This window comes from Frankliniella occidentalis, unplaced genomic scaffold (assembly GCF_000697945.3).
Source record: "Frankliniella occidentalis isolate FOCC.00 unplaced genomic scaffold, Focc_3.1 Scaffold633, whole genome shotgun sequence".
Taxonomy (NCBI): domain Eukaryota; kingdom Metazoa; phylum Arthropoda; class Insecta; order Thysanoptera; family Thripidae; genus Frankliniella; species Frankliniella occidentalis.
In genome coordinates, this window is record NW_026267748.1 from 27,720 (window position 1) to 38,610 (window position 10,891).

At 45.0% G+C, this 10,891-nt stretch overlaps 1 protein-coding gene across 1 annotated transcript in view; it reads left to right on the plus strand.

Annotated features, from left to right (window-relative positions):
- LOC113215493 (uncharacterized) overlaps positions 1-9,469 on the plus strand; it is a 17,825-nt gene extending 8,356 nt beyond the window's left edge. Inside the window, exons 3-6 of the mRNA XM_026435122.2 lie at positions 1,012-1,111; positions 5,389-5,475; positions 6,939-7,160; positions 9,224-9,469. Of these exons, the coding sequence (XP_026290907.2) occupies positions 1,012-1,111; positions 5,389-5,475; positions 6,939-7,160; positions 9,224-9,445 (631 nt within the window). The 3' untranslated portion in view covers positions 9,446-9,469. The remainder of the gene's footprint in view (positions 1-1,011; positions 1,112-5,388; positions 5,476-6,938; positions 7,161-9,223) is intronic.
- The last annotated feature ends 1,422 nt before the right edge of the window (positions 9,470-10,891 follow it).

Sequence of the window (10,891 nt, forward strand, 5' to 3'; positions counted from 1 at the left end):
ACAAACACACACACAAACAAACAGACAGACAGACAGACAGACGCGAAACTTTTTGATCATCACTGGAGTAATAGGCTTCGCTATCGCTCAGCCAACAAAATGAACCAGCGCAGTTTTTATATTGTATTGTTTGTGAAACAGTCTTAAAACTTGACTTTTTTCCATTGTTTTATTTTCTTAAATATATTCGGCAGACGGACGGACGGACACGGACAGACGGACGGACACGAGAGCGGTTGCATAAGCCCACTTTAATGCTTTTTTAAAAGCAGAAAGGCGGGCTAAAAAGAAGATACTGATGCAAACGTCCACTTCGTGGGACAAATGTCTTGGCCACGAAACAGGAAGCAAATTTGTCCATGAGGTGAAAACAAAATTGAAAATTGTCCTCTCTAACGAAATAACTTTGTTAGTCATTGGATGCGTGTAAATCCGTTCTCTCGTTATGGACAAAATTGTTCTTTCACATTTACACACTTAATCAGAAAGGACTTTTATTGTTCATAGGGAGACGCGGTTTTGTGCACATCTCAACCGGATGCAGATTTTGAATCCAGCAAGGGTCGAATTAGCATCCCTTTTGTGGACAATTATTTTTTTGTCCATCATTAAGATGCAAATTGCTCACTTGCTAGATTCCAATCTGCATCCGGTTGAGAGAGATGTGCACAAAAACGCGTCTTTCTATGGACAATAAAAGTCCTTTCAGATTAAGAGTGTAGAGTGTCATTCTCATAAATTTGTGTGTGACGGAGCTACACTTAATATTTTTCTTTTTGGACTTGTAGAAAGTTGAATATTTGTCAACACTACACTCTGAATCTGAAAGGATTTTTTTTGAAATGTTTGTTGTTTGCAGGTCGAAAAAGTGTGTAAGCTTGCTAACACCGAAAAAGAATTCGTTTGAAAGGCTTACAATACATAGCCTTACGTTTCACTCACTTTTCTGCCTCACATTTTGTTAATATTAACTTGTTAAACCGAATTAAAATTCGTCGGTGCTTTTTTCAGGTACGCCTTCCCTGTCGAAGCCCAGTTACTCCCATTTCATTTGTTCGCTCAGGACGCCGGTAACTGTACGGAAAACATCTACATCCGAAACATTATTGAGGTACGCGTATAGCCTTAACTATCAACTCTCATTTGCTTACCAAAGTGCTATCCGCTACTAACAGTGATTTTTGGGGAAACGTAAGACGGGGATCACAAATTAATTAAATATTGGATAAAGTGGTTCGTATACACTCTGAAGAAAGTTCCGGCAGAGAACAGATCGTGAAAGCAGATGATGCAAATTTAAAACCAGTGTCTTGTTCTACTTCGTATTGACATTAAGAAATGTTCAGTAGGTCTACAGGGTGAGTGATCAGCGCCGTCTTTTTAAAATGCTTATACTATACCGGATTCATGCGTGCGAACGGGTTGCACACTCGCACGGCGCCGTAAAGGCGCCCTAGCGAGCGACGGTAGGCAAGCCCGCCCGTACGCGTGAATCCGGTACAGTGTAAGCATTTAAAAAAGACGTCGCGGATCACCCACCCTGTACAGCTAATAATGATGAGGTTTCATAATTTGACCCCTGTTCAGTAGGCCATCTCACCGGAAAAAAAATTTCGAGGTACGCACGTCTAGTGATAGATTAGACCTAGCAGAGACCCTGTGCAAAGTTTGAGCCCTGTGCGATAACGTTTACCCGACCCGCATCGCGATTTTCCAAGCGGGCTCAAAATTGGCGCGCTGTGACCCGACACCTTGTCGGCTCTGCCGTGCTGACACGGTGGGGTCAGAGGTGACGTTTTGGGTCTGAAGTGTGACCCTATGGGTCCTACTTCACATCCGACATGGTGAATCCGAGCTAGCGACTAACCGGGCGTCTCCAGGGACCCAAACGTCGCGGGTCGCGCGGCTCGCTCCTGGCAGCCGAAATTGGCAAAAACAAACAAATTGTTTTTGCCAATTCGTAGGCCGTACCGTGCGCTATCCAAAACTATGTAGCATGCCAGGTAGCGGTGACGCGATCACTGGAAAAAGTTTTAAAAACAGGTATTTGCGCCTGTGGTGACGTCACATAGACTGCCCGCGCTACAAGCCTGTAGCGCATGGTAGCCTAGTACGCAGGCGTTTTTGACATTATTTAATTTTTCCAGTGAACGCGTCACCGCTACCTGGCACGCTACATAGTTTCGGATAGGGCACGGTACGGCCTACGTATTGGCAAAAACAATATGTTTGTTTTTGCCAATTTCGGCTGCCAGGAGCGAGCCGCGCGACCCGCGACGTTCGGGTCCCTGGAGACGCCCGGTTAGTCGCGAGCTCGGATTCACCATGTCGGATGTGAAGTAGGACCCATAGGGTCACACTTCAGAACCGAGACGTCTCCTCTGACCCCACCGTGTCAGCACGGCAGAGCCGACAAGGTGTCGGGTCACCGCGCGCCAATTTTGAGCCCGCTCGGAAAATCGCGATGCGGGTCGCGTAATCGTTATCGCACAGGGCCCAAACTTTGCACAGGGTCTCTACTAGGTCTAATCTATCATTAAATGTGCGTACCTCCGAAATCGCTGACTTCGAATACCAAAATGAGATGACCTACTGTTCAGTCTGGACTGTACTTCAGAATTAAGTCTGGCCCGTATTTTAATTTACGGTCCAGACTGTTAAATGAAAACCGTAAAAGGCCGTCATAGAGGACCAAAAACGCATTTGAAAAAAGGTTCGCAGTTTTCCGAAAAAAAAAAATAGTTGAAAAATTGAAAAAAAAATAGTTATTGTATAGAAGCAAGCTTTGGATAAGATATGGTTGATATAAAAGTAGTTTAATACTCAGCTGAAAATACTGCGTTGGTGTTTTGGCGCTATCCACCCCAAAAAGACGTAAAAATTTCGACCTGCGTTTTATTCGCGAAATATGTAGCCCTTGAGTAGCTGCATCAGGTGCTGCAATCCGTTTAGTGATATCTCAAACGGTGTCGCGTCGGGAGCGTTGAGAACAAGGCCCTCCGCCCCACCACCAAGTGACACCCTCGGGACGCCTTTCCGCCCGCGGCGCCGCGCGCGCCCGCCCTGCGGGAAAGCGACCTGTGCAGCGTCATAGTACGAGATAAGGGCTTTCCATCGCCGCTGGCCAATTTCATTTTGGGGGAGATTTTACAGAAAAAGTCTAGGTATACTTAGTGCAAGTAAAAGTCTGGTAAAATTACCATAGTCTGTAAAATTGCAGACACTTGTAAAACTAACTCCAAAAAATTTCTGTAAAAGTAACACGAAATATTTCTGTAAATATTTTTACGAATGTTTCCTGTAATTTTTACCCACATTATTCTGAGGTAATATATGCAAGAAGAAAATATTTTTGGTGACTGCTTTCTTGTTCCATATATTTCATGGTGAACCGCCGACCGGTTTCATCAGTGAAAGTGCTTGAACTTTTGAACTCTTGGTGGGATCAAACCCCCGACCTCGTGGTCGTAAGCCCAATGCCTTGACCATTGCGCTACGGCGCGCTCCGTGCATTTAGCCTGTCTGTACTCCATATCTTGCTTCCTACTATGCACGCGGTAGACCTACAATCTGTAATTTTACAGGAACAATTAATATTATCATAGTATTTTGGTAAAACTAACATGTTCTGTAAAATTACACTACAATTTCTGTACAAGATTACACGAATTATCGGTAAAATCACTAATATTTTTTACAGTGAAATAATACGATAAAACGACATTTAGGAGAAGCGGGACCCGTTATTTATCTTCTTTATTTGCTTCAAACGCTAAAGAGTGCCCAAAAGAATCTCGACGGTCCTACGTCCGTGACCACTTTACCTACGTACACACAAAAATTTAAGTTGGGATCTCGATGGGATGATGTAGAAAATTCACGAAAACTGTTTCGGTGCTCAGCAGCCTGTTTGAATCCGCGCGCCCATCAGCCGGCAGCCAATGACGAGCCGAGCCTGGCGACAGAACAGGCCTCAATCAGTTTTCGTGAATTTTCTATGTCATCCCATCGAGATTCTAACTTAATTTTTTGTGTGGGCGTACGTAATGTGCTCACGGATGTGGGACCGTCGAGATTTTTTTGGGCACTCTTTAGCGTTTGATGCAAATAAAGAAGATAAATAACGGGTCCCGCGTTTTCTAAATGTCCTTTTATCTCTTGTATTATTTGACATATATGAAATTGGACAGAGGCGATGGAAAGCCCTCACCTTGTACTATGACGCTGCACAGGTCGCTTTTCCGCAGGGCGGGCGCGCGCGGCGCCGCGGGCGGAAAGGCGTCCCGAGGGTGTCACTTGGTGGTGGGGCGGAGGGCCTTGTTCTCAACGCTCCCGACGCGACACGGTTTGAGATATCACTAAACGGATTGCAGCACCTGATGCAGCTACTCAAGGGCTACATATTTGGCGAATAAAACGCAGGTCGAAATTTTTACGTCTTTTTGGCGTGGATAGCGCCTTTTGGAATACGGAGTACTTGAAAATCCCAATAAGATTCGTAAATTTCGTTGTAATTGTAGGAATTACCGTGTTAGGTCAGAACAAAACGAATTCCGACATTACCTGAAGGGAACGATCAAATATTAGAGTCAAATTATTAGGGCCGAGACATCTTTCTATGGCACAAAACGTCCAAAACAAATCTAATTCTTCGTTCCTCATTGCGCAGGGGGAGATTTTTCGCGTGTTTTTCACTGAAAAGGTTAGGTTAGGATAAATAAATTTTTCAAATTTTTCCAGCCCCGCAGAAAAAAGCGGATTCCAATTTTCCCGACCGGGCGAACCCTAATTTGAAATTTCCACCCACTAGGTCTAGCATTCCAGTCCGACTAAAATTAGATTTTACAGTCCATGCTGTAACACATCAGAAATCAGATTGTAAATTTGAATACAGTCTGACCGTATTCTACTATACAGTGCAGCCTGTAACAGGCGGCAACGGTTCGGATTGGACTTTAAAACAGTCTGACCGTAAAATAAAATAAAGTCAGGACCGTATTAAAATTTATTGTCTGTCTTGTACGAATTACTGTAGGTCTTTTTTTAACAGTGGCTAGAGCCAGCGCAAGTTGGGCACTGACTGGCAATTGTTCGTGTGTAACGGTTTGTCATCAAGTGCGCCTCATAAAGGTCTCGACTATAGATTAGTACTAACTTTATTTCGTCGCACCGAACGCCAGACTTAAAAGCGAATTAAAACCGGGTATGCTATGGCTTGTGCTTGTGTTCCAATTCGGTTGGGAAGGTCTGCTCTGCGGCCGTTTGGTCAGCCTGGCGAGCATACTGCCCCGACCGTCCCGACCAAGAATTGGAACACAACTATTGAACCAGGCTATATATCATCCCAGCCAATCAGTCTGTATTGTATGATCATGTTTTTTTTTTCAGAGTTGGGATGGATCACCTGAGGCTTTGTGTGATACCGCCTCGTTGCTTCTTAGCAACTCCAGCTTCGCTGACATCCGTGAAAAGAAAGTAAGAAGTTTCAGCGGAGAGTGCACTTTCAAAATTGAAATTGAGAACTTTGAGCATATTCAAAAAGGCAAAATCTGAATACGCTGCTAAATTATAACTGTGGCTTAGAATGGGCTCATACTCAGATAACATTTCCAAGCAAGGCAGTGTCAGAGCCTTAATGTGATTTTTTTTTTTATGTTCGGTTTTGCCTTTACTTTACCTTAAATAAATGCTAAGAGAAAGTCTTTAATTTATCTGAGCCTCTTTTGTAAAATAATTCAGCTTTTCGTTTGTGGCGGCATGATAGCGAAGCGAAACCAATTTCTCAAGTGATCAAGTTTCGTGCACTTCTGTCTGTAACCATGTGAACTCGAGAATGCATCGAGCTAGGTACTCTAAATTTGCAGTAGTCACTTTACATTATAGAAAGCGAAATCTGTATTGATTTTGAACTGCATTGGTCAAAATGTGGCTGAACACAGGGAACATTTACCAAAACAAAACTCGGAAGGTATTTCAAATTTCTGGAAAAATATTTTGAGTTTGTAAGGGGTAACTCGTCAAAGATGATGTCGTTGAACAAAGTTTTTGTGCGTGTGTCAGCATCTCTCACCGTTTTAGCGCTAGAGGAAGTTTTTATCTCAAAAGTGATCAAAAACAAGTATATTTGTCAACAGTTTTTCTGTTTGCTATCTCTTACTGTTAGCCCTAAAACAAATGAATATTTTTTCTAACATTTGTTGGTCTCCGAAGGGGTAACTCGTCCAAATAAAATACTCCAGGTCAAAATCTCTCGGTTTGGTGCTATTCCCCACCGCTTAGGCGCCATAGGATATTTTTGAGCAAAAGAAGCGATAAAATTTAGTTAATTAAGAAGGTCTCAAAAATTAGGAATTGGTCAAGTGGCAACCCTTTGCCCTCAAGGGTTAGGATTTCGTCATGCCGTACACTGATAATCCAAGTGTGCAAACACAAGTTGAATACTTGCCAGTGTTTAACTGGGTAGTTGTGCACCTGTAACTGTGCAACTCCCCTGTTGAACCTGTTGGACCTAAATTGGACGTTTACCGATATTTTGCCCAAGATCAAAAGAAAATTCCAATGTTTACAGAACTGTAGAGCAGGAATACGGTGCGAAGTGTGTTTTATTTTACGGTTGGACTGTAAACTAGAGGTGTACCCCAGACCACGTCTCGCGTAAGAGGCTTCGCGATATCGCACGAAACAGTAGTGTTATGCTGCAGAGCACCTAGCTTGTTCTCGAGTTATCGGGATGACAGACAGACGCGAAGCTTTTTGATTATCACTGAAGTATTACTCGCTACGCGTCTGGTAAATCGGGTTCGAATTTTTTGCGTTGTACACAAGGGACCAAGACGCACCCCGTCTTTCACCCGCCAAACCTATTATTATTTCCCACAACTGACTTTTCTTCGTGTAGAACAACACAATGTCAAGGTATCTTTCTTCTTGTGTCATAGTGCACCGGAGAGAGTGACTCTTCCTCACCGTGGGTGTACATGCTTGGTGAACTGGGCGGTGAGCCTTCCGCAGCGTGGCTCCAATTTCTACCGCAAGGCATGAGTGGCCCATCCGGTCGCGCTGACCAGAGCGTGCCACCTGAGAAGACTTCGCTGCTCCGTGATCGCCGCTCAGATGGTGACCTGCAAGAGCTACAGAGCTGCATCTACGAACATCGTGATGTACGTGTGAAACCCGGCGAAACCCCTACCACTGTGGGAAAAACAGATGAAAAAAATATCTAAAGCATCAACCACAGTTTTACAGTGTTAATTGTATAACGGAGGCACCGTTAAGTTATGTGCTCTATCTGTGTCCTGCGGTGTGCGTTGCGGAAGTACAGTAACTGTTCAAATTCATGTTGTTACTGATGTAGATATTTCTTACAGTGTAGATGTATGTTTTACATAGAAATTTTCCCTTATGAAACGTGTAGTAAAATTGCAATTCAAAATTGAACAAGTACAAATAACAAGCACTATGAGTAGACTTCAATATCAACGACGACCAAGTTTGAGTCGAGGGGGAAATCACTCGGAAAGTAGGTGTGCATTCCGAGCTATATAGTGCACTTTAGTACGCCGTTAGTACGGCTTGTACGACGTGAGTAGAGTACGGTTTTTACGACGTTGGTACGGTTAGTACACTTATTAGTACGCCGTTAGTAGAAGTAAGCATGGAATAATGTCCCAGTTGGCCATTTTAGAGGATAAAGTCCAGAGACCTCTTACCAAACTTGACCCTTATTTTGGGTGTATCTCGGAGCAGGCCCCTCAAACTCACGGCTCCAGAGACATGGAATAGGATAGAGTTGACACGAGAGGGAAAAGCATTGTTCTCCGTGTAACCTTTACGACCGGGGCCCGGACCCCTGGCCGCGCCTGCGCGGGGGATGGCGGGGGAGAGCGGGGGAGGCCAGTACCGGGCCGAGCTCTGTTCGGGTCACTTCGGGCTCCTCTTCGGGGCGGGTCCGGCTGAGGTCCGGCTGAGGTCCGGCTGGTCCGGCGCGGTGCCGCTCCGCCACGCCACGCTGGACCGGGCGATGCAGGAGCCGAACGGTGCCCGAGCGGAGCCGAACAGAGCTCGGCCGGGTACCAGCCCCCGCTACACGCACCAGCGCGGCCTCGGGCCCGGGGTCGTAAAGGTTTCACCCCGAACAATACCGTGTCAAGTCTATCCTATTCCATGTCTCTGCACGGCTCTCGAGCCACCCGCGAGCAGGACCCGTGGCTCGCCGGAACGGGCGCGTGGCTCTCTGCTGCAAGCCACTATGGGACTGGGAGTACATTGGCGCCAGTCACCGAACAACTGGCTCCGCTCAACCTACGGTTTTCGGCTGGCTCCGCGGGTGTCACACGAGCGTGAAACCGAACTCAACGCGATTCTTTCAAAGGTACAGGCTATGCAATTTTAGCGGTTTGTTTCGAACGAAAAACGAGGCAGAACACTGCACCGCTGCGTGTGATTTGTAAGGGGGAGGTGTTACGGGTTTTCAAAAAGCTTTCGTATGAGACATTTCTAGGCCGGCCCGATCTTCAGTTGGCAAGAAAGGGGGAGGAGAACACTTTTGTCCTATTTACACGGAGAGCGACGCGAGTTCCGCACTGTTATGAGACATTTTGTTGCGTATAGGAAGTGGGAGGGCGTAGATTTTTCCCTCTGGCTGGCTTTTCCTAACGTAGGTGTGGGAGAGCGAGAGGGATCACAGACCGAACCGCGCCGGGTTGCCGGGTCTCCATAGTTCAGCGACAGCTCAGCGGGCTGAGGCGTCGCGATTGTTTGTAAGGCTAGAAAGGTTCTTACGAACAATCGGTTTGCATTACGAACTGTTTGTTTCCTAAGCTTACGAACAATAAGTTTGTAATGCAACGCTTCCAAATCCTTCACTGTGAAAAATATCCTCGTAAATTTACGACATTTATTGTAATTTTGATTTACAAAACATGTCGTTAATTCACGACAGCCCATTCTTGCTCGTCTGTCAGTTTAAAGTCGATAGGGAGTGCTTGTAAATTTAGAATTTCAAATTGTAGTTTTACAACTTTTAACGTGGAAAATTTTCTCGTAACCCTTACGAGTATTTTTCACAGTGTCGGTAAGCTACGGAGGTTTCGGTTTGCATTACGAACCTATCGTTCGTGAGCAATTTACAGTGCAGGGCCGATTTGATTCCATTCATTTAACAAGCCTAGTCTAGTCAAGCCCAGTACTTGCTTTAATCGCTTTCTTTTGTATCTGAACACAGGCAGCACTTGCCCCAAACCAGGGTGGTGAAATTATCCTCGTGATAGGAACGACCGGTGTCGGCAAATCTACTCTAGTGAGTTTTGTAACGGACAGTGACGACAGCCTGAACTCCGTGGAGAGTTCGACGGGAAACTTCCTCATTGAAGACAGCTCTCATAAAATTGGATCCGGGATCTCGTCTAAAACGTCAGTACCAGAGCTCATCACGGATAAAAGGTAGGTGCAATACGCCGTACAATCATTGTCATGACCCGCTGAGAGATGATTTCAACGACTGCTCCGGTTTTTGGCTGAGCGATTAGCGAAGCCTAATTGGCTGAGCGATAGCGAAGCCTATTACTCCAGTGATGATCAAAAAGTTTCGCGTCTGTCTGTTTGTTTGTCTGTCTGTCTGTCTGTCTGTCTGTCTGTTCGCACGATAACTCAAGAACGGTTTGAGGTAGAAGGCTCAAATTTTTATGGCAACTTTGTTTCATAAAAAGGAAGAACTGTATTGATTTTGAGCCCTCTGGCTCAAAAATTGACGTGTCAAAAAAATCAAAAACAAGGAGCCGAAAACATTTCTATTCAAAAACTTTTTTTTAACATCTTTCTTAGAAGGAACTCGTCAAAGTAGAACCCTTTGGGCCAAAATTTTGTCCGTTTTGCTCTATCTCTAACCGTTTAGGCTCCAGAGGACGTTCTTCACACGGAAATCACCCCATAACATTGTAATGGTTTTTTCTCCGGTGGGGTAACTCGTCAAAGTAAAACCCCAAAGCACAAAATTTTTGACTTTTAGGGCCAAAGGCCTATTAACGATCGTGCCTTTTGCCTAACTCCGGTGTCAGCGCCGCAGGCCTAGGTAGATGTATGCCAGGCGCGTCACAGCGTAACAGTGTTTCGTGAGATATCGCGAAGCCTGTTACGCGAGACGTGGTCTGGCGTACATCTACCTAGTACTCCAGTGATGATCAAAAAGTTTCGCGTCTGTCTGTCTGTCTGTACGCACGATAACTCGAAAACGGTTTGAGCTAGAAAACTCTAATTTTTATTGTAACTTTGTATCATAAGAAGGAGGAACTGTATTGATTTTGAGCCCTCTGGCTCAAAAATTAACGTGTCAAAAAAATCATAAACAAAAATCCTAAAACATTTCTTTAATAAAATATTTTTTTCTACATCTTTCTTAGAAGTACCTCGTCAAAGTAGAAACCCATGGGCCAAAATTGTGTCCGTTTTGCTCTATCTCTAACCGTTTGGGCGCCAGAAGGCGTTTTTCACACGGAAATGACCCCAAAACATTTAAATGTTAGCTCTCAGATATTTGATGGTGTCCGGTGGAGTAACTAACTAGGTAGATGTACGCCAGACCACGTCTCGCGTAACAGGCTTCGCGATATCTCACGAAACACTGTTACGCTGCGACGCGCCTGGCATACATCTACCTAGGCCTGCGGCGCTGACACCCGAGTCGGGCAAATGGCAAATCGTAGACAAGCCTTCGGCTTTAAAGGACACAAATTTTACCCCCAGGACTTTATTTTGGCGAGTTGCCCCATCATTGACCATCAAATATCTGAGAAACAACATTAATCTGATTTGGGGTCGTTTTCGTGTGGAAATCGCCCTCTGGCGACTAAACGGTTAAAGATAGAGCCAAATGGACAAAATTTTGGCCTGTAGG